At 52.5% G+C, this 24,061-nt stretch overlaps 1 protein-coding gene across 40 annotated transcripts in view; it reads left to right on the top strand.

Annotated features, from left to right (window-relative positions):
- Celf4 (CUGBP Elav-like family member 4) overlaps positions 1–24,061 on the top strand; it is a 210,086-nt gene that overhangs the window by 137,087 nt on the left and 48,938 nt on the right. For 23 of the 40 annotated variants that reach the window (XR_003734254.1, XR_003734253.1, XR_003734252.1 and 20 more), the window contains one exon: positions 12,240–12,318. Coding sequence is in view for 35 of the 40 variants with exons in the window: in XM_037197022.1 (XP_037052917.1) it covers positions 12,240–12,318 (79 nt within the window). In the remaining 5 variants the exon portion in view is untranslated. The remainder of the gene's footprint in view (positions 1–12,239; positions 12,319–24,061) is intronic. The other 17 variants (XR_003734256.1, XR_003734255.1, XM_028867123.2 and 14 more) reach the window with 1 other exon arrangement.

Here is a 24,061-nt window from a genome sequence, read left to right as displayed (position 1 = left end):
CTCACATCAGAACACTGGAGCACCAGGGGCAGAGGGAGGGAGGAAGCAGGGAGGGAGAGAGGGAGAGGGGGGGGGATGATTAAATCTGAAGCCCAGAGACAAAACAAATTCCAAAAAGCAAATGTCGCTGCCTGCTGTTCAAAGGATGACTCAGGTTTGCGCTTGGCCGACATCACCAGATTGTGGCGTGGGGATTAAGAGCAATTTCCTCTTCATTTGTCATTTACTTGGTGTGGGCTTTCTCCCCAGGCCTATACTGAGGCTGAAGCCTTGGGAGAGAATTAAGAGGGTTCAGATTTGGGGAGGGAGTGGAAGAAACCTGGTTGGGGACAAACCTAGAAGGGTGAGGGAACAGGCAGAGGACTCTGTAGTTCAGGTAAGGTGAGCCAATAAGGAGGTGGGGAAAGGGGTGGGTGACACAGAAAAGGGTCTTTGTGCCAGTCCCTGGGCCGGATCCTACTCCCTCTTTATGTCTACTCTGCTAGCTTGTCCAGGAGACCCGGGTCTAAATCTTCAGAGGCAATCACAGTGGCATCATAGGCTGGAAAGTGCCCGTTGTAGATGCAGAGAAGCCCCTGCGAAGGCAGGACAGGCATCAGTCCTAGGCACCTGATGTTTGGTTGAAGGAGAATCGTGGAATGTTTACAAGCAAACACTAAGACCGTAGGTGTGAAGAACTGCTCAGCCAGGAGCACCGCCTTGGGAGGCAGCAGATCAGCTGCAGCAGCGGGTAAGGGGAGATGAGACAGACCCACACCTGGGAGAGGAGCCCGGCCCCACTGATCACTAACGTTAGCCCACGTGGCCCTAAGACGCCCACGTGTTCACACTCAGTGGGAATCTCGCCTCCCCAGGCCGTTCTCCACCGGTCAGAACGAGAGGACTTTTGCAAGCTCATAGTTAGCTGGTCCCTGCCAGTGCAAGACTATGTGTCTAGCGATTTCATCATGATGCCATGTGATGGGCAGACGTATAAAGTCCAAGTCATAATTGCTTTAAAAACAAAAACAGGGAAAGAAAAACACGCATGGAGGTTCACGCCCAACAATCTGGGGGTCTGAAGCAGGAGGACTGTCCTGATTTTGAAGGTAGCCTGCTCTACATAGTGAGCTCAAGGACAGCCTAAGCTACATTTTTCAGACTCTATCTCAACAACAATAGTAAACATTAATCTCAAATTATACAATAGAGCCATAGTAGCAAAACTGTATGGTATAAAAATAAAAATAGATGGTGGATGGGGGATATGGTTTAGTCAATAAAGTGCTTGCCACATGAGGGCCTGAGTTCAGTCCCCAGCATTTACTGAAAAGTTGGCTATCATGGCATGTGCTTCTAATCTCAGCATTCAGGAGGAAGAGGCAGGTTGATCCCCAAAATGCACTGGCCAGCCAGCCTAGCCAAATCAGCAAGCCCAGTGTACAATGGGGCCCGAGAAGAACAGAGTGAGTGACCTTCTATCAGCCCTCTTTCTTCTAAAGACGGAGCAGTGAACACCGGTGTGGAGGGGGGCCATAGAACAGGTCCTGCCCACTGAGGTACTCAATAAGCATTGGGTGGATGAATGAATGAGTGAGTGAATGAATGAACCAATGTTGTGACGCATTGAGGAAATGGACACAGGTGATCATAGACCAGGTAGGGACAAGAGCAAAGGGCAGGCCCTTGGGAGGGGGCAGATAATAGGTACCACAAGTCTCTGGTATTTAGAAGCCCCTGCTTCTTGGTCATACACGGCCTTCCCACCATAACCTCAGCCTTTCCTCAGAGGGGCAGGGAGAGCCACCAGAGGGCTGGAGGGGGAGGATGGCTGTGGGACACCGTGCTAAGGGTCTTCATTAAAGCCCCATCCCCCTGCATTCTGGGAGGGTAGGTATGCCTTTAAGGGGTTAAGCACCTGCTGTCTCCACAAGCGAGTACACTTATAAGCTAGGACTGAAATCTGGGCCTGGCAACGAAATCAGAGCTGCTTTCATCCAGAATTATCCAGCCACTGGTTTTTCAACCATCGCGCACCCCCACCCTGAAGAGGGTTAGTGACCCAGCCAGGCTCAGCAGCTAATTAGCTTGGTTTCCACGGCAGCGGTGCTTAACTAAGGCTGTGAGGATCCTCCTACCTCTGCCAGAGCAGCCCTGATGGATGGGTGGGAACAGTAAGCTAAGATGGACAAGGAATCCTCGGCACTGGGGGACCCGAAGTCATGGCAGAGATGCGGGACCACGAAATCCCAGCTTCCTTAGGGTCAGAGATCCATGGGCTCCATCGTGGCAATTCTATTTCACCTGGCCTAGACACAAAGACTCCTCCCCTCCTCATTGTATGGTGGACATTCAGGGGACAAGGGATACCAGACACCCACTGGGAGGTCTTCTCTGTCCCGGAAGCACCCATGGGTTTGGGCTGGGCCTGTCACAGGACCCAATGATGCACCAGTCCAGGGCACAGGGACGATGGGAGAGACCTTCCTTCTAGCCCTTTAGGTGAAAGAACAGGAGACTTTAAACACAAAGTCCAGGGAAGCAGGGAGGAGAAGGCTCAGGGGAGGAGGAAGGTGAACAGAAGGAAGGAGTGTGGGCAGCATAAGCCGCCCACCCGCAGAACAGCCTCCCCGTCCTGCCTGCTGCTACTGGCTGGACACTGTAGAACAGAGAAGCCTGTTGCATAGCAACTGCCGGGCAGCCTGCTTGGAGGGCTGGACCAAAAAGGATGCGTAGGCTGCAGAGGGGGCTGCCTGGACTAAGGGCCCTGCACTCCACACACATTCTTAGTCCCCTTGCCAGGTTTGGCCTGGGGCACGGGGTCACTTGGGAACCAAGAAGGACATGGGATAATTGATCAGTTTGTCTAGTACCTTTCTGGCATCAATTCTGGACTCCTATCTTCTCACGGGGCGAGAGTCGGGGCGGGATACCAGAAAACAGTGCTGGTCTTGCTCTAATCATCTGTCTGGCATCTCTCAGGCCACTTTGAGCTCACCCCACCCCATGCTCTTGTTAGAAGAGGCCCTGGTGGAATTCTGCCTTGTCTCAAACAAGCAGGGAACACCCAACACACAGCATCGCTCAGGCCCCGCCAGTCTTAGCAAGTACAGCCTGCCTCTCCCCTCACCCTTAGTGAATCTCCTTACTCTCATACGCTTCTCCTCCTGCTCTTTGTTATCCCTGCTAACCACACACACACACACACACACACACACACACACAGTGCCCTCCAACTCTAATCCCACACACCCTGAGAATTCGGGAAAGAACAAAGAATATAATGCCCACTATATGGTTATGGAAAATTCTGGAGCATAAGAGAGACTTGCCACAGTTCACCCTTGTCCTGTCCAGGTGCCCAGCTCCCACCATATGCCTGACTTTACAGGTCCTTCCTCACAGCCAGAGGGCCCATTCCTATGATAGGATCCAGCCATGTCCCCAAGGCAATTAGAAGCTCTGCTGCTTTTGAGCAACTGTCCTTCCTTGAAACCCAACACGTTGACAGTGCAGAGCAAAGCATCCCGGGTCAGTGATGCACAGTGCAACAGGTGTGAGGGCCGAGCAGATGGCTTAGTCGGCAAAGTGTTCGCCACGCAAGCCTGCAGACCTGGGTTTGATCTCCAGTACTCACATAAAATGCCAGGCTCACTGAAGTGCACTTGTAATCCTAGCACTGGGAAGGAAGGGCCAGGAGGATTCCCAGGGCTTACTGGTCAACCAGTCTAGCTTAATCACTGAACTCCAGGTTCAGCGAGAAATCTTGTCTCACAAAATAAGGTGGAGAGCAATGGAGGAAGATATCCTGTATTGGCCTCTGGCCATTACACACCATTCGTACCTGCACACACATGTGCACACACCACACACAAAGTCACAGGTGTAATCACGTGTACTCAATCATGACAGGCTTGCAAGAAGTGGAGGCAAAGCCTCGGGACTTACTTTGTGATAAAGAGGAGGTGAGGGATGAAGGAGGGGCTTGAACACAGAACAGGGTCTCTGGGAGTGACCTAGAGGGTACCTTAAGCACTTGGCCCAAGGAATATGCCAGGGGCCTTAGTTGGCAGATCAACTGAAGAGAGGGGTAAAAAGGGGTGAAGAGCTTGACAGGGCTGATGTATCTTGACCCAACAAGCATCAGATGGCATCCTTGGATCAGGAAGTGAGGACAGAAGCAAGATTTATTACAAAAAAAAAAATCTTGTCTGGAGGGCTTGTATTTCAATGGGCTCTAGATTTGCATATTTTAACAATAACCCTGCTCTTCTGTCTGGTCAGTACTGCTGGCTGTCTCTCTAAAGGGCATTCACTGCTTCAATAAACCCTTCCTAATCCAAAGGTACAACACTGCCACTCGGCCGGAGGGCAGAGGATTAAAAGGGCCTTTCTCTTTGGTCTGGAAACAGGTCTGAAGGCAGATGATCCAACCTCCAGGTCCTTCTGCCAGACCCAGGGACTAGGATGATGATGCCACTTGAGCGAGGACTTGGTCATCCACTTGATGAGTGTGTTAAGTCCTGTGTGTGTGTGTGTGTGTGTGTGTGTGTGTGTGTGTGTGTGTGCTCCCTTGTGAATGCATAAGCCCACGTGTGTGTGGAGCAAGATCAACTGCAGGCATCATTCCACAAGACACTGTCTACTTTGTTTTTGTTTGACGGTTTAAAATATTTATAAGATGGATTTTATTCATCTCTCCCTCCACCTCCTTTCCCTTTCCCATTGGAACCTTTCTCCTCATCAAGTCCCCCTCGTACTTTCAAAGTGTGGACTGCTTTAGGGATCCACGTGTCATCCTTTTTCAGGGACCATGGTAATATTCCTTTTCTGCCTTTTCCCAGTCCTAGTGTATGTGATACCGAAGCAAACACAGCTTAGGCTTTTGAGACAGGGCCTCTCACTGGCCTGGGACTCACCAATTAGGTTAGGCTAGCTGGCCAGAGAGCCCCAGAAATCTTCCTGGCTCTACTTCCCCATCACTGAGATTGATTATAAGCACATGCTGCCACACCCAGCTTTTTCACACAGGCTCTGGGGATCATTCTTGGGCCCTCATGCTTGTCCCACTAGTCCTTAATGACTGAGCTGCAAGTCCTCAGTGTGTCCCACATATCCATTGTTCTGTGGCCATCACTAGGGCCTGGATGTGCATCAGCAACAATGTGGCTGTGGGCCTTCCCTGACAGAGTGGAGAGAGACATTAAACAAGCCATCAAGCCTGGGACCAGAATGTTCCATCAATGCCACAAAGCAATGAAAGAAAGGATGGGGAGGGGCAGACTTGAAAAGACACCTGATAGATATTGCAGGACCAAGAGAGGGGAGGCCAAGACCCACAGGAGAGACAGGAAGCCAACCATCAGAAAAGAGTTCAACAGCACCTATACCCCAAGCAGCCCTGGAATTCTGTACCGGGCCTGGCAGCCAGCTTGGTGGTGCTATGGGTGCTACTGAGGGTGTCCACAGTGAGGCCTTGCTGATGGTGGACATGCTCCTTGAACCTCTAGCCCATCTCTTATGGAGTGAACCATATGCAATTTATTAAGGAGGCAATTAAAGCAGTAATATTTTACAGGAAACTTCAAATGATGCCCACAGCCCCTTTATTTCCCCTGAGAGCCTTCCTCACCAGGGCAATGGAAATCCCCAGGCAAGGGCTCAGTCTTCCCTTCAACTTTGCCAGAGCCTGTGACTCTAACCAGGCACCACATGAGGTCTTGACGTCTTGGCAGTTTTGGACAAAGGCTTTTTTGTCATTAATGTGTTAACTATTTTATTTGTGTGAAGGTAAAGTTCAGGGAAGGCAGCATGGAGAGCCGCACACCTTTGTTTCCCGAGAATTGATGGGAGAGTTCATTCTCTGACCAGAAAGGGATCCTCAGCACCAGACTCGCATGTCAGTGGCTGCCCATGCTTAGTCTCTGTTCTCAAAAGCGCCGGAAGTTGACAAGCACAGGGACACTGGAGAGATGAAGCAGGAGGATTGCAAGTTTGAGGCTAGGGTGGGCTACATGGTGTAATCCTATCTCCGAAAGCCTGTGTGAGGAGGTGGAGGACAGGGGTTGAAGAGCATCTTTTAGAGAAAGACCTCTGAGTAGTAGCCCTACTCCCAGAAGACACACATGCTTAGAATTTAGGGCGTCACTGTCTTAGAATTCTTTGAATTTCAGCTTTGAACTCGTGTTTTTTTCTTTTAAGCAATGCTCTGGGACATGGTTTCGGTTTGGGATTTTTGCTTGTGCAAAAGGCTGTCTCCTTCCATGCACTGATCCCTACACATGTGTATCATAGATGTTATCTATGCTAACCAGCAGTGGGCAAGATCTAGGGATCAGGATGCAACATGCTCATCTTATGGCAGCCCAGGCTGGCTGTGCTGTGACAGGGCTGGTCATATCCCAGCAGTCTGTGCCCTTTACCCCCCGTACTGACCATGTCCCAGAGACAGCATACCACACATTAAGATCACTTGCCCCTGGGGGGTCTTCACTTGCAAACCAGGAAGCACCTGGGGCTCAGGGACTGCCAGTGGGAGGAAGAACCCAGAGTGGAACACAGAGGGTTAGCCCTTTGAAATCAGGCCAACTATGCCTCTTCCTACACCACAGAGCTATTTCTGCCCACAGCCATGGGAAGCAGGAGAGGCTGGTCCTGCCTGTCCTATAATGGGCACTCCCTTCCTGTATTCTCCTACCTTCTTCTTTCATCCTGATCCCCAACACAAAATGAGTTCTTCAAAGCCAACAGTTATATGTTAAACGACTGATCATGTACATGCAGGGATGCTCAGTCAAGAGGTTGGGTCTGAAGGTACCAGCCTCTAAAGAAGGGCCCATGACCTAATGAGAAATAATTTCCCTGTCATCAGGGAAATAGAAGCTGGATGAGTACACAAGAGGACAATGCTAGGTCACCTCCAGAATTGGGTTTTGACAGCTGTAAGGTAATGAGGAATGCAGGAAGGCTCAGCCTCACCCCAGATCTCCAGACCAGCCGTCAGGGAAGCACATTGCTGCGGACTGTGCTTACAGGACACAGTTGATTGTTCAGAGACCCCTGGATATCCAGGCTGGCTCCGCTCTAGAGATGCTGTTCACCGCAGTCCCAAGAACCCTTTAAAGGTTGGGGAGAGTAAGCTCGCACAAATAAAACCGCGCTCTCACATGAACCCAGTGAGCAGCCTGGCACTTACCAGGAGGAACTGGAAGAGGGGTGCTAATCAGAGCCATCTTCCTGATGACGGATGGTGGCCCTGCACCCTGGCTCTCAGGGATCAGGCGGCAGAGACCCGTGAGGAGCAAATGTGGCCATACAGAGCAGAGAGGAGGCCACAGGGGTGTAGGAGGGGAGATGGAGTCAGGAAAGAGCCTGGCCTGTCTGTCAGTCTGTCTGCCCATCAGCCACAGGTCTCTACCTATGCAGAGAGCCATGCTGGACAGGTGAAGCCTTTTGACCAGCTCAATCATCGTATTTATTCTAATTGTATCGTAATCGTCCCCAAGGAGCCTGGTTCAAATGAGCTTGACATTATTAAAATTTTAATGCCCAGTTTTCATAGCTGAATGAATATTTAAAGGGTATGTCCCAGCGTACGTTATGATGATGAAGAAATTAATGGAATGTCTTGTTTAATGCATGGCTATGTGTTGATGCACAGAGTGGCAGAGGGAGGGGCAGGGGGACAGGGAGACAGAGCCGGAGGGAAGGGACTGGGAAGGAGCCACCTGCCTGCCCACCCTCTGCTGTTGTAAGGGGCAAAGCTGGCCCTCAATACCGATCTGGTGAGGCCAGCTCGCTCCATACACATCTCTCTCCCCAAAGCAGAATCAGAAGTTGATGAGGCTGGACCTGGGTGTGGCAAGGGACAGGAAGGGGCCACTCCTTTCCGGCCCCAGCCACCTGTGCAGAGCTCAGGGAAATACCGCACTCAGACCTAATCAGTTTGCTCCTTCTGAGGAGACTCTGCCTAGAAAAAAAGACCACAGTTCCCAAATAGTCTCCACAGAGGACTGGCACAGGAGCCTTTAGCTCCTTAGGCAGCTGTTGCTGAGGCAGGGAAGACCACCCCTGGCTGAGCTGACACCCCACCCCATCCGGGAGGGCAGGATCCAGAATGAAGAACACACCTTAGGAAAAAGACACCCGTGATGGCTTTCTCAGGCCCCCCACACTGTTGGGAGGTGTGGATGGATGGAAGGATGACAGAGGACTGGGAGAAAGGAGAAAAGTGAGGACCAATGGGTCCGGGGATCCTGGTTTAGGCCTGAGAAATAATGTTTGCTACAGGGAGGGTGCAAGGTGGCCATTGCCCTTTCGGGTCTTCCTTTGTTCATCCTTCGCTCCATACCCCGCCCCCTTTTCCATTGGTGCCCTCCTGGCTTCTTGCCCAACCTTCCGCCACACTTGGCCTTGTCATCTCTCACCACCTCTGTGGTCTGACTTGGTACCCTCCACCCAGGCCAGCTTGCTCTGTCCACACCTCCTTCCTTAAGGCCGAACCGGGGTGTGATAAGGCTGGACCTACACAAGATGAGGAGCGGGGGAGGGCAGTCCTCCTTCCTGCCCCAGCCTCCTTCCTGCAGAAAGCCTGCTGGAGCTGGGAAACCTCCACACCACAGTCTGACACTTGACTTCTGCTGCAAAAATTAGAAAGTCTGGGCCTGTCTGTTATCTGGGCCACCCTGGGCAGCATTTGAGGCAAGCTCTGGACACTGACCACCCTTCGGTTTCGATGGAAATGACAAAATGGCTCCAGGAAGCCCAGTTCAGTGGGAGCCAAGCCAGTTCCGCTCCAGTGGTCTGTGTGGAGAACCCATGGGTGCCCAGCCTGTGGCCGAGGTTCAAGTGACAGGACAGGGTGAACCTAGACTCCCGCCACCAGGAAGCCCTCAGTTAAGTTGGGGAGAGACCTAGGGGACGATGAGGAGTGAATGAGGCAGCAGTAAACTTCAGGGGAGGTCTAGGGGTATGGTCCAGGCCTGGCATGGGATGAGGGACTCTCGGAAGGAGATATGCCAAGCCTAACTCAGGAGTGTAAGGCTGAGCATTCTGAGTGGTCAGGTACCAAAGACAGGGCCAGAGAGTGGCTTGACGAGGCCAGGGTGTCTAGCGTGGATGGCTCCATGTACACGGAGAAAGTTTTATCACCTGTCGGTTGCCATGGAAAATAGGATCGATCATGTCAGAAAATTGTTCTGTCCCAGACCCTGGCAAACTGTAGGACTCTTCTGAAGAATACTAGCCTAGAACTCGGAACCTCCTCCCAGAGGCCGAGCCATCTCTCTTCCCCCCACCCCACCCCCACACTCACACACTGCCGCTAAGGACAAGGCTTTGTTCACACACAAGGTCTTGTTCACACCTCTGCCTGCCTTACTCAGCCAGACTGTCTCCCCCATCACAGCCCTTCTCCTCAGCTCTTCATCTTGGCTACGATCCTCCTTAGACCACCCCTGAGCCCGTCCCACAGGGCTCCCAGCATCTTCCAACCCCAGAAGCAGCTGTCCGGAACACTGGGTTCTCACCAATGCTTCCATTTGCCGTCTCTGTGACTCTGGGCTGGTGTCTTAATCTCTTTGAAGCTCTGTGTCTTTGACTGAAGTGACTCTCTTCACATGTATTCTAGAAGTTATCGTAATCTAGCAGTATAATGCATGTAGTGACTATGGCGTCCTGGGCAGCCTATGCCCCCCCCCCCTTGCAAGTGGATTTCCACCCTCAAGTGTGCCTTTTATATGGAAAAGGATGGACTCCCTGTAAGCTCCTTCCCTTGGCCAGATCTCATGGACCAGATTTGTTCATTTGCTGGGGCTGCTGGGTGGTTTGAAGCGCCAAAATGTATTTCTCATTGCCCTGGGGGCTGGAAGTTCTAGAAGAAGGCGTGAGCAGATTTGGTTTTGAGTGAGGTCTTTCTTCCTTGGAGAGGGTCACCTTGCTGTGTCCTCACACGGCCTTTGTCTGTGTGCGTAGGTCCCTGTGTTTCCTCTTTGTCTCGTAAGGACAGCGGCCCTGTGGGACCTGCCATTATTACTCAGTGTAACTGTAGTCGCCTCCTTGATGCTCCTGGGTTTCCCCGATACGGTCACACTGAGCGCCACAGCCTCACTGTATGAATGGAGGTTGCAAAACTCAGTCCACAGTGGGGACCCTGTTAGCATTAAAGAAGGACAGAACATTGGAGCAGGGCACTGCAGGCCCAAGGAATGAACTTGAGGGAGGGAGATATGGAAATGTGGGGTGGGGCATGCATGCAGGAGACAGCGGAAGCAGCTTCTGCACCAAAGGATCTGTCCCGAGCTGCCCTCACTACCTGGACGTTTTGCCATCTCCACCAACTATTTGGCCCTTCCTGCCCAAGTGGCTGGGGTCCCTAACTGAAAGCTAGTCACTGAGTCACTGGCAGTGTTGGCCCTGCCTCTCCTGGGAGCGTCCCAGCCAGGTTCCTCCCAGGAAGGCATAGCTAATATTCCTGACCTCAGAGAACTATCCACTCTGAAAGTACCAAGGCTGGAGAGATGGGTGTGAGAATAAACAGTGGTCATAACTGGGTGCCCGGGGCCCAACTCTGTTAAGTCCTCAGATGGGAGGGGGAATAGGTAGTGAACAGTGTCAGGGGTGGCTATAGCTCAGAGTTAGAGCACTGGCTAGCCTTAGGTTCAATCCCCAGTGAGACGCTAAGTTCCGAACAGCAAGCCAGGAGTGACAAAACTCTCCACTGGATCCCCTCTCCCATAGTGAGATTCCTGGCTGGCCCCCTAGGACATCTCCTTTCCTTCAGAGTTTGGAACGAACTGTCTTGCTGGGGATCCAAAAGTACGCTGCCACACTTCCACACGCTGGCAGTGTGCTATAGTATGACACTCCTCCTGTGGCTGGAGGGGCTGGAGCTTTCATACAACGCACCTGTCTGTCACCCCCTTCCAGGGCTTTCTATCACGACCTGGCGGCAAAGCAGAACAGCCTGGCCCCCTGAGGCCTGTCTCGCTGGCCTTGGCTCCGGCATCTCCTTCCCTGTCCGCCCTCGCTCCGAAGCCTGAGCGCTGCCTCTGTCCTTCCTTGCATGGCTCTGCCCTTCCCCTGGCCTCGGCTTCACCTTGCTGAGTCACAAACATCCTCGCCGCAACCCCCAGTTGTCTCGAGGCAGCCAAAACTCACTTCAAATCCTAGACTGGAAGGCAGGAGGCAGCTTGTGACTGCTGCTCCAGGCCCGGTAAGGGAGGGGAATTGGCAGCAAGGTCTTAAGGTGCAGTGCAAGCAAGTGCAGAAACAGCCTTTGCAGACCCTGCCACAAGAGAGCCTGGAAAAGCACGTGACTGTCTCTTGGCCTCGGCTTCTCTGTCTTTAAAATGGGGGTGCTTTCGTCGCCGCTCTCCTTGCCTCTTGGGGCCAGTTCTTTGTGAGAGAAATGCATCTGCAAAAAGGGATTATGGAGGAGCAATACAGGAGAAACACGGTGAAGACATAACGAAGGTCTCATTGTGTGGTTTCTGTAATTTTTATTGTCTGAAATACAGCGGGAACCCAAGGCTGGAGAGACCACCCTAGTACCTCGGAGCTGGGGTGTAACCTGCTGTTTGAGCCAAGATGCTTGGAGTGCAGAGACCCCTAGTGGCCAAATGTAGTATCGCACCAGTTCCAGGGAGAGGCCCGCGCAGGCAGTCCAGTAGTGCCCCAGTGCCCTGACACCATATCCACAAGCACGAGAAACCTGGTGGTGTCTGCTCCACCCTCGGTCGACCCCTCTGACTGCCTTCGGGAACCCCAGTCTAGAGCTCCTCTCCAGACACAGATATGGGAACCCAGTCCTCCGCCACCACTGTCTCTCAGGCCAGGCTTAGAAAGATGGCAGGGCCTGAAGTCAGCTCGGCAAAGCAGTTGTCCTGAGGGACCTAAGGCTGGACCACGGGTGTGGCTCGGGTACAGGAGGGCCTTCTGGGTAAAGAGAGGAGAAATAAGCATGCTATCTCCCCCCAGATTCTAGTATCAGGCTATTGAGAGCCATTCAAGGAAGGTGAAGCCCTATAGCTTCCCCAACCTAGAGGACCTCCTCCACCCACTCACCCCGCTGGCGCGCAGTACCGGGCTTTGGAGGATGAAGTCGTGGACGAAGACGGGTGGAACTTTGGGGGGAATGTACCTGCTTGTCTCTAGGTGTGGGGGTCCCCAGTGGGGGCGTGTCCCGCACGCTGGCATCTGTGCCCTCGAGCACTTTGGTACCAGGCTACCTGTAACACGCTGTTCCCTCTACTCTGTTGCAGATGAACCGGCCGATCCAGGTGAAGCCTGCGGACAGCGAGAGCCGAGGAGGTAGTAGCTGCCTGCGCCAGCCCCCTTCACGTGAGGGCCCCCACTTGTCTCTGACTCCTCCCCCTCTCCTCCTTTCTTCCCACCCTGTCCGGCTGCAGCGACTCCCTACCTCTTCCTCTTCCTGCTGCTCCCCCTCGGGACTGAAGGCTAGGGACAGGACTTTGTTGTTCTGGGTGACTGATGTGGAAAGACAATAGGGAGGCGCTAGGAGACAGGGGTCTGCTTGCGGGAGGGAAGGGTTTAAGACTTGTCTAAAGAAACAAGGAACCATGTAGGAGTTAGGCAAAGGAGTTCTCTTAGTTAGGCAAAAAAAAAAAAAGTGTGCCTGCCTGCGTGCTGCCAAGAAAATCCCACCGCGATGGGATTTGAACACTGCCCGGTTAGGAGAGACCCAGTGTTTGCAATCTTGTTCTAAGAGGAGTCAAGGCTGGGAAGGAACACATCTGAGAGGTGCTGTGGTGGAGGTGCAGGCCACACAAGGCAAGCAGGGAGATAAAGATTGGAAAGGTGGATCCAAGCTGGCAGACAGATGTCTGGAAGGGGACGGAGGGAGAAGGACATGGCTTTACCCACAAATGCTCATGCCATGCACACATATGCATGCACACACATGAAGAGATAGATAGATAGATAGATAGATAGATAGATAGATAGATAGATAGATAGGCAGGCAGGCAGGCAGACAGACAGACAGACAGACAGACAGACAGACAGATAGATAGATAGATAGATAGATAGATAACCACAGAACCTCAGCCCTGGGAAGATAAGACATGTGGCCAGCCAGGGACATCTCTGTTACCAGGCAACAATTCCCCTGTAAATTCAGTGCCTTTACAGCAATACTGCTTCCCCACCTCGGCTCCAGGGTGACTTGTGCCCACCCTGGGCACAGCCCGATCTCTAGGTACCCCCTAGATAGGACTCAACCATGCTATAATGTGAAAAGAAACGAAGAGAAAATGATAAAGAACACCTCCAGCATCAGAGGTCAGCCTCTTTCACCCAGGCTTGGACTCCTTCCACAGCCAACTGTCTTTCCCATGGTACTGAGCACACAGCCTCACCTGAGAGAAAGAAGGAGACACCTCAGCCCAAGAGAGGGAAGGGAGCCGCAGGCCCCTGCTAGGGTCCAGACTGACCGTCTTGGAAAGGAGGACGCTGTCCTTTCTGCTCCTCATGGAGTCTAACTTTAGACCCCCAACTTCACGCTAACTTTTCAACGACCTGGCCTCAGCACCGAGCAGTGCCCTCAGGAATGTGGACAAACTTGGTCCCTGGTCAGACCCAGGACCCCCGCTAAGAGGACACTGTCCTACCCACCCATGGTAGGTGGCCACCCAAGCACCCACAGACTCAATAGGTGATGAACTGAGTAGCCACCCGTGAGCAGGAAACCCTAGAGGACAGGGGAAGGGGAAGGGGCACCTGCTTCCAGCCTCGGCCAGCAGTGAGAGATCTCGGCCCTTCTACCAGTAGCGAAGGCTCTTCCCCAGAACAAGAACTGCCTGGGAGAGTTAGTTCAGGTTACTATTGTTACAATGACACACCACGATCAAAAGCAAGTTGGGGAAGACAGGGTGTATTTGGCGTACACTTCCACATCACAGTCAGGAAGGAAGTCAGGGCAGGAACTCAAACAGGGCAGGAACCTGGAGGCAGGAGATGATGCAGAAGCCATGGAGGGCTGCTAACTGGTGTGTTCTCTGTGGCTTGCGCAGGCTGCTTTCTTATAGAACCCAGGACCACCTGCCCAGAGGTGGCCCCACTTAAAATGGGCTGGACCCTCCCCTGTCATCACTAATTAAGAAAATGCTCCGTGGTCCTGCCTGCAGCCTGATTTTATGGAGGCATTTTCTCAATTAAGGTTCCTATCTCTCAAATAACTCTAGCCTGTGTCAAGTTCCCATAAAAGTAGCCAGCACAGAGGGGTTGGAGAAGTCTGGGAACAGAGCCCATTAGGCAAGAGGGAGGGGATGGGGATGAAACAGGGTGTCAGCTTAGTCCCAGCTATCTTTTGTCCCCTGCCAAGTCTCCTGGCTTCTTCGGCCAAGCCTCCCACCACAGTAGAATTTGGCTCAGGTGCCCCTTGGCCACTCCCTCTCCAGACTCAGGGACTTCTGCCCCTGGCTTTTACTACACATTAGCTTGGCTAGCCATTAAGGGATTTCTCTTCTCTTCGTCTTTCTTCATCCCTAAAAGCTTATAAGGAAATAGAATAGACCAAAGATACTTAGAACTCAAGAGTCAGTTGTCCCGAAGGGACTCCAGTGTAACTAAAGGTGGCACTGGTCCCCGCGACCTACAGCTCCCCCCCCAGAACACCCCCTTGAGCCCTCTGTTTCAAGCTGCTTACCTGACTCAGGGCCTTCCTGACCCGAGCTTCAGCTCCTACCCACCAGGGCTCAAGCAGATGCCTGGTGCCTGTCAAAGACACCCACCTCATGTCTTAGGACATGGACATATCTCAGCCAGGGCTCACTGAGCAACTCAAGGACCCTGGTACCTGAGGTATAATAAATATACTCAGGTGTAAAGGGCCTAAGTGAGCAAGCTCTTCCCACTCTGGCTTCCTCCTTGATAAAGGTAGGATCATGCCCTTGCTCAGCCTCACTCAGGGCTTAAGAGACCCATGGCAGGGTTCAGGGTCTCTCCTAGAAATGGTCTCTAGAAGGCAGGCCCCGTGAGACCTTGGTGCAAGTCACCCAGACCTGCAGGGCCTCACCGCCCCATATCCAGGGGGCCACATGATAGAGAGCAGCTTTCAAGTGAAGACAGGCTGCTTGGACAGTCAGTGCCAGCTGTTACCACAGAGAGGGACAGCCAGAGGACTTGGAGGAATCAACATGACGAAATGGTACTTCTAGACTTGAAGGAAAGGGATTCCCCAGAGCTGGGGAAGAAACCAGGGTGGCCTGACCAAGGAAGGCCTCACCTAGAGAAGCCTCAGAGGGATCAGGCGGGTTCTGTGGAATCAGTGTCGGTGTGGGACATCCCCTCAGCCCCAGCCCAGCTGAATGCCTGCTCTAATACTCTTCACCCATCCCTTGCCTGGGAGGCAATTGCTCTCCAACTCCAAGCTGCTAAGCTCATCGCCTTTCTCCCATATATCTCCTGCTCTGACACTTGCCCCAAGCCAGATTAATCAGCTCTTTTATTCTTGCTGCGGTGGGAAGGGGGGAGGGGGAGAAGAGCCAAACCTAAACATCTATCTATTAATTGCATATTCAATATTAAACAGGGAGATGGTCCTGAGTCAGCACTATCGCCAAGCTATTTTTTTCTTAAAAGAAAGTTGGTTTAAAATAATTTAATAACCATTAAATATTTCTTGTGGGGAAGGGAGAGGAAGGTGAAAATGCTTAAAGGAATAAAGGAGAGGAGAGAGGCGTGGAAGGGAGGGAGGGAGGGGTGGGAGGGAGTGGAGTGGGTAAGAAGGAAGGAAGGGGTGAGAAGACATGGGTTAGGGACAGGAGAGGGCTCAGTGGGTTCAGTGTCAGTCCCGGGGACCTGAGGTTGAGCCTCCAGCACCTGGGTAGGTGAGCTGAGCGTATGTTAGGGACCTGTGATCCTGTCACTGGGCAAGAGAGGCAACGTATACACAGATAGGAGCCTCGCAGGCCAGCCAGGCCAGCCAAGAGGTGAGCTCAGGCTCAGCGAGAGGCCGGCATAACACAATAAGGTAGAGAGTAACTGAGGAAGATCTCAGCCTCCATACACACAGAGAGAGAGAGAGAGAGAGACAGACAGACAGACAGACAGACACACACACACAGAGAGACAGACAGACAGACACACACACACACACACAGAGAGAGAGAGAGATACACACACACACACACACACACACACACAGAGACAGACAGACAGACACACACAGACAAACACACAGACACACATACAGACAGACACACACACAGAGACACAGAGAGAGAGAGAGAGAGAGAGAGACAGACAGACAGACACACACACACACACACACACACACACAACAATTTTTTTTTAAAAGAAAAAACGTGTGAGAGAAGGAAACAGATGGGGAGAGGACCCTTGGGAGTGTGTGTTGGAGCCCGAGGGGGCAGGAAAGGAATCACCCCAGAAGCAGAGTGATGGGGGCCGGGCCCTACCCAGGCTGCATCCTTCCTTCATCTCAGCCCCTGCAGCTCTGCTCCCGGGGCCATTCAATATTCCAAAGACTAAGAACCCGGGACATACGTGTGCCTCTGGGATCTCCACCCAGCTGCCTTCCAGGTCACTAAAGAGACTGGCTGGAGGAGCGATCCTCCCCACACCCTGCCCACACAGAGGCGACCCCGAGCTCAGGCACTTCAAGGCTCCACTTCCCATTCCACTTCCTGTGCTCCTAGAAGCGTCCCATTGCCCCGTGGGGTTCTGGGAATGGGCATGGACAGGTGTCATTGGAGTGGTGAGTGCAAGGGTGGCCTCTTTACCTGCAGAGCTCTGGTACGGATGGATTGCTTAGTTAGGCTGACAGGACCAGCAGCGGGGTTCTTCCCCAATTCTCCCGCTGCCACATGAACACCAACGTGAAGGCCGGGACTATCCGAGCCTTGGGCTAACGGGCCCAATTCTTAGCAGGTCGCTGTTCGCAGACGCCAAGCCTCAAGCTGACGGGGCTGGCCTTTGGAAGGCCTCCAGCAGGAGTATTGAGTAAGATTCCAGTCTTCCAGGGCATGCCCCACTGTCCTCCATGCTTAACTCTGGAGAGAGCTCACAGGCAAATAGACCCCAAAAGTTGTCACTCCTTATGGCAGAATCAGGCCTAATTGCTTAAAGACATGACCAGATTAAATCAGCAGTCACCTGGCCTTTGGCTGGAACAGGTTAAGCCCACATTAAAAGGGCAGGCCAAGTCTCTCCCTACTAGGCAGGCTGCATTTTCACCAGGCCAGGGAAGGGAGACTGAGATGGTAGCCTGAGGGAACCCAGAGGGACACCCGAGGAGTTCAGAGAAGTGGGTCAGAGGAGTGAGGCAGGACGAGGGAGCTTTCTGACCCCACCCCTACCCCAGCTGCAGGGCCTGAGGCAGACTAAGGAGGGGAGGAGCCCTGAGCTCTGCCTGGAAAGAAATGAAACATGGAGAGGTAGCCCTGTAAGCAGCTACTGACACACCCCCAAGGAAGCTTCTAGAAAGTGGAGAAACCTCTCCCTCCCCAAGTCTTACAAAAGTGCCTGGAGCCAAACATCCCAGTTCAATCTGCTCCCCAAGTCTTCATGTGTAGACTCCACCTCTCTCTCTCTCTCTCTCTCTCTCTCTCTCTCTCTCTCTCTCTCTCTCTCATTTCTGTGTCCCTGACTCTTCTATCTCTGCTAGGACTATGCAGGGGAAGAGAAGGAAGGGAAGGATTATAGCAGGTGTGAGTCCCACCCTCAGCGGTCATTAGGATTGCCCTTGCCCCCACCCCACTCTAGCAGGCGCTGGCCAAGTCCGTTAGCTGTGTTCTTGTAGCCTTTTGCTGCCCCCAGTCCACAATGGCATCTTCGGAGCATCCTTTTCCTCATGGCAGACACACTGGTGTGGCAGCAGAGTCCCGCTGGGCCAGCTAATGAGGTTGGACACGATGCATGTGATGCAGATCCCAGGCCCTCCCTGAGGCCACGTTCCCCACCATAAACCCAGGCCCCATTCCCTCCTCCCAGCCCCTCCACCATCTGTAGCCCCATCGGGTCCTGTGGCTTCTGAAATCCTATTACGTTCCTCATTTCTCCTCCAAGCATTATTCTATTTCTAAACAGACAGACCACGTGTGGTGTGTAAGGGTTCCCAGGGGCCTTGGGGGACCAGCTGAGGGGTATGAGTCCAGGCAGGGCAGCTGTCTGCTCCTGCAGTGGTTCTGGCCCAGGCACACGCCTGGGGGAGACCTATGGCCATAACTATTGACCTCCAGATGCTGCATTTCCCACTCCTGGGCTCTTCTAACAATACAATCCTCTTACACTCCAAAGGCCATTTACAGTGTGTTCTGATGAAATGGACTTGCAGGCTGACCCTGTTTTGTGGAAATGCACCATAAAAAAAACGTGTCCATTTTTCCATCTTTGGAAGCAATGCATGACTCACTGGACAAAAGCTTCTGGCAGAACAGAAGCCCCTCCGGGTTCTGCGGAGGAAGCCCTCAGGCCAGGCAGGTGGGCGGGTTGCAGAGCAGAGGAAAGCAATAAACGCCGCCAGCCTGAAGCCAGCCTGGGTCCGCAGATCACAGGGCTTTGCCCCGTTTCCACACACACATCGGCCTCCGGTTTGGAGCTGCCCAGAGGATGCAGGGATGAGCGAGCCAACCCTAGCTAGCAGAATGTGGCTGGTGACTGAGGTCTCACAGCAGCCGCCAAAAGGAGCTGTCAACACTTTTGAGCCCAAAATGTTCACACTTCAGCAGCCCCTGCACCTTCTGAGTCCCCACAGCAGGTCTTGGGAGCCGGACTGGACAGCACACGCCCCCATCTGTGCATATTCGTGTGTGAGCATGTGTGTGCTTTGCCCGCCCACCAGAACTTGTTTCAGAATGGGGACTCCCTGGGTCATGGGGACTGTGACAGTAGCATGCTCCCTCCTGCGAGCTGGTCCCTTGAAGGAGATAGGACAGCTAACTTCAGGTTTGGCCGGGACACCAGACCATGTAGGCCTGGAGAGGCCCAGGAACCACTCATGCGTCTGCCCCTCACCTAGTCCCTCCCATTTTTTATGAAGAAGAAGGTGGAAAGGGGCAAGAGCTCAGTCGGCGAGGTGCTGGCTGCACAGTGTGACGACAGCCTAAGTCCAATCTGCAGAACCCCTGTGAAAAAGCTGATTGAGGTGGCACACGCGTGTGACCGCAAATGGTGGACAGGCAGGGACAGGTCCCTGAGGCTCACTGCCTTTGGTGGTTCCAGGCCAGTGAGAGACTCTGTCTTAAAAAAAAAAAAAAAAAGACAGGGTGTGGTCAGCAAGATGGCTCAGTGAGAAAAAGGCCCTGCGGCCAAGCTGGCCACCTTAGTTCAATCCTTATGACCCGCCGGGTAGAAAGAGAGAAGAGACTCCTTTAGCTGGTCACTGACCTCCACACATGTCCAGTCTGCCCTGTCCCCAATCAAGCACAAAAAATTAACAAAATAAAAAAAAAGAAAAAAAGGCCAATTGAGATTAAACTAAACTAAAGATGTTTAAAAAACAAAACAAAACAAAACAAAACAGTGTGGACAGCATCTGAGGAACAAAACCTTAGATTAAACCAGGCCTCCACATGCACACATACATACGTATCACCACCACTACACACACACACACACACACACACACACACACACACACACACACACAGCAGAACACCTCCTCAGCAACCCCCCCCCCCCACGTCTCCTGTCTCAGGCCTGTTTTGACCCCCTGTTACCACTGGAATGTCTTAATTTGTATCATGTTTTCTTTTGAACCTACCCCAAAGCCCATGTCTCAGGTTCATTTTGGACTAATGTTGAAGGAAAAAGAGCCACAGCAACGTTCATCTTGAATGTAGGACCGCAGGCCCAGGCCTGGGCCCGTCATGCCCTATTCATGCAGAAAGATTTGGAAGGACCAAGAGATAGCAAACTTATGGCTAAGCCGGGCTGTGCAGCCAAGGCGTGGCTTCCCTACCGAGAGGTCCAGTGACGTGTCTGCCAACAGGGCCTCTCATTTTCTCTCAAGCACCTCCAGTTCTTAGTTTCCCTAAACCACAGGGCAAGGCTCACTCCACCTTGTGGCTTTCATTCTCATAAACCCAGTTTTCTGACTTAAAGAAATCTTTGTCCCCTTCCCTTCCCCACTGGAGAAGGAGTTCTTAAAACCGAGGACCCTCCGCTAATTTATACAGCCGCACCAAATAGACCTGTGAAGACAGCTCTATGTGGCTGGGGAGGTGACTCCATGGGAAAGGGTCCCTAGAGGGGCCCCAAGGCACTCCAGTGGGGCAGACACACATTATAAATACATCTGTAAGTCCCACCACAGGTGTGAAAATATAATTAACTGCAAACCTCCTGAATGTAAATGGACTCCAGGTTTTCAGCTGGGGGAGGGTGTGAGGCTTGATCTGCATTTTGGTTTTAAAGTGGGTGTTTCTGGGTTTTGTTCGGTTTGGTTTTAAGCATTAAGAAAGTTGAGACTCAAGCTCCTCAACAAATTCCCTCTGGCCCCAGCTAATTTAGCAAACCACGGTTTTGGGGGAAATGGGGTATTAATCATAGCAAATGGCCTTCTGGATGATATTTAAAAGGGCCTCCTGCCTGTGAGCCTGGGAATAGGGATGACAGAGAGAGAGGACTAGGCCCCCTCTGGTGAACCATCCCATGGCCACGCTGAGAGTATCCTGTTCCCTGCACTGTGTGAGCTCACAGGAGGGTGTTCCCACTTCTAGGGAAGATGGGGACAAGGAGAGAGAGGAAATGCTTCCTCGGCAGTCCTCGGCGTAGGAGCAAAATTCCCAGTGTTCTCGGGCTCCTGCTACAACTCACCAAGACAGTTTGACAAGAATATGGGCATAGCTGGGAGCTGGACAGGAAGAGGGACTAGAGTGTGTGAACCGGAGATGAGAGCATGAGGCTGAGCTCGCTCTAAGGGAAAATGAGTTGAACCCGAGTGGGTGAGGGACTCACCATGAGCCAGGATGAAGGGTGTCTGGCTTTGAGGGTTTAGGTAAGGTGTGGGACCCTGATTTTCACAAGGGGCTTTGAACAGAGGGGTTTAGGTAAGGGGACTCACTCTCAGACCTGAGAGTTAGGGGGTAACATGGTACAAGGGCTGTTCTGGGGTTGTTCAGCCACGTGGAGTGAGGAACCCATGTAAGGAGCTGGGCAGAAGTAGACCCAAGCTTCCCATCCTGGTTCTGACTCTGGCCTCCCTGCCTTTCCTGCAAAGCTATCCACTCCGAGAGCTACATGCTCTCTCTTACTGCAAAGATGAGAACAGTCCCCTGAACTTCTTTTTGCAAATGGAGCATAGTAGAGCTGTGGCGTGCCCCGTCAGGGTAGCTGTAGTTGTTGTCGTGTGGCTTTTAGAGTCTGGTCTATGGGGGAAAAAAGAGCCGGTGACAGGGTGAGGACCTCTGGAGAGATGCGAGGAAGCAAGTGCAAATAGAAAGCATACCACCCGGGGAGGGGGCGTGGCTTCCAACAGGTGCTGCTGATGAGGTAATAGGGAGCACATGGGCTGTCACGGCAAAGGATGAAATTGGAGACAAGGATGGCAGGTATGTGGGTGGCATTCCAGATATTTTTAAATCTGTAGAAGAATGGGTTTGGTTGGAAAGGTGCATCTACTTAATGGAACGAGAGGAACCTGGACTTGGTGTTTGTACATGTGTGTCGGTGCATGCATGTGCGTGTGTAAAACTCAGAGGTGAACTAGCAGGAGTGGGTCCTCTCTTTCTACCCTGTGGATCCTGGGAACTGAGCTGAGGTCATCGAGCTTGGCAGCAGGTGCCTTTCCCCAACGGGCCATCTTGTCAGCCCTACCTTGTTTCCTTGAGACACGTTCTCCCACGGGTCTGGATCCAGAAGACTGGGCAGTAGCTCAGAGTATAAAATATGGCGCTAAAACAGGATTGCAGGCTTGGGCCAGAGGATAAAATGAAGAGATGGGAGGCTCCAAGTCAGCCCTTGTACACACAAGTGTAGGTGTGCACGCTTATGCTTTGGTCTCTGGTCATTTAATAGAGGCTGCCTTTCCTGGCCTCAGGTTGGAGACACAGGGCTTTGTCGATGCATGCAGCAGGAACTGCTGGGTCTCTAGAAGATGGAAAGAGACAGTGGTGCTCCAGTCCTGCCACTGAGTCATCCAGAGCTTCTAGAGTGAGAGCCTCACACCTGGTAGCAGCTCTCTGTGCCTGACTGAGCAGCGGCTCCATTTATGGAATGAGAAACAAGGGCTAGGAGAGGAGAGTTGACCTCCTTGGGGCAGAGAGTGGTCATTAATCCTTCTTGTCTCAATCCTTCTGGTCACCTCCACATCTTGCTGATTTCTCATGGGGCTTTGGGACTTCTCACAACCCCTCACTGAAAAACATGTCCTCCCAGCCTCCAAGCCCACCATCTTATCCACCGAGAGGAGGCTGGACCACTGTCTACAATGGCTTCTCCTACTCCTTGCCCAGTGCTTTTGGGGAACAGGGGTGCAGGGGACCTCAGAGAGGGTCTAAGACTGGACCTGCTCAGGTGCCATCCAACTGATGGAAGGAAGAACCTGTCTGTGGCCATATAAGTGTGGCAACCAACTGGGAGGACCAGGCAGTAAAAGCCCATGGAAACTCCATGGAGGAAAGCAGCCTGAATTGTCAGGGCCTTGCCCATCTGGAATAGAGGTTTTGCAGACATCAACAGGAATCCATGCTAAGGATAGCCTATGATCTCAACACCCTGAACACCACAACCCATCCCTGGGTAATTGGCTTTGGTGTCTCAGGATGCTTAAAGTTTATGTATAAATGGCCAGTTGCAGTGAGTTTCCACACCAGAGGGTATCCCTTATCCCGCAGAGCTTATGAACCACGAGACAGATGTGGAGCTCTAGGGAGCTATTTTCCAGCCTCTGCTGGGCTCTAGGCCCTGGAGAAGCTCACAGGCTAGAGTGAGGAGATCTGTTGACGTGAATGAGCAGTGAGGTGTGTGCCATGGACAGAGGGAGGTCTACACCAACTGGAGCAGCCTGAGTGGCCTTATGGAGGCTTCTCCATGTTAGAGCGGATTCTAGACTGAGATGCCACTGAGATAAGAGATGCAAGCCCCATGGCCCGGGGGGAAAAACAAGGAAACTAAATGGCCCTGGGAAAGACGCCTAGGAATACCAGAGAAAGTGTTGGGGTCTGGTTCCTGGAGGAAGAAGAGAAGGCCTGGGCTCTGTGGGAAAGTCTGAGCCCACCGGAACTAGCCATGGAAAGATGGCCACCTAATGGCCACCTACAAGGAGGATGGCCAGTGTACCAGCAGAATAAGAGATCCATGCAGGCTCCGGTCATGAGGATAGGCAAGAACTATGGGAATAAAGGCAGCGATTCAGGAGCCCTTCATCACTAGAAAGCATAAATCCAGTTCCAAGCCATCCCTCCCCTAGTGTCTGCTGCCTCGGAACCCCCAGCACACAGCCACCCTTGCCGCACACCTGACCCATCCCAGTTATCCAGCTCCATGCCACCAGTCCGAGCCTCCCTTGGTCCGCCCTACTGGTCTGTTTTCTCTAGCTGTTGCCTCTCTGAGTCCCCAGCTCTGACACCCTCTTCTGGCCTCTGCATGCACCGTGAAGTCAGGCATGGTGTTAATTTCTCATCTCCATGGAGACTGTTCCCTGCTTAAAGAGAGGCATGTTTGCCTTCCTCGGAGCTTGTCTGGGGATGGGCGTCAGTCTGTGCGTGCTCCATGATGCCAGTCTCGTGCCCATGGCTGAAAATGCTCTACCCTCCCTATCTGGGCCAGGCAAGCAGCCTACACTTCAGACTTCCTATCTGCTCTGGCCCCACAAACTGAGGTAGGGTGGGCAGGGGGCTGGAGCCACTGACATTGGAATTCTCCTTGCAGCACATCTTAATAATTTAATGGCTATTAGCAGGGCCACTGTGGTGGGGGAGGGGCACAGAGGGAAGATTTATAGAGAGAATTCACTCCAGGTTGGGGTTTTGTCTTCCTCTGTTTTCCTGGCATTTATCATGCATGTTTTAATTTGGATCGGAGAGTTGCTACCATCTGGCCATTATCGCAAAGAAATATTCATTTTCGCTGAGTGACACAGGCTCCATTCATCACAGAGCAT

This window comes from Peromyscus leucopus, chromosome 19 (assembly GCF_004664715.2).
Source record: "Peromyscus leucopus breed LL Stock chromosome 19, UCI_PerLeu_2.1, whole genome shotgun sequence".
In the NCBI taxonomy this organism is placed as follows: Eukaryota; Metazoa; Chordata; class Mammalia; order Rodentia; family Cricetidae; genus Peromyscus; species Peromyscus leucopus.
This window is presented reverse-complemented; position numbering and strand designations above follow the sequence as displayed.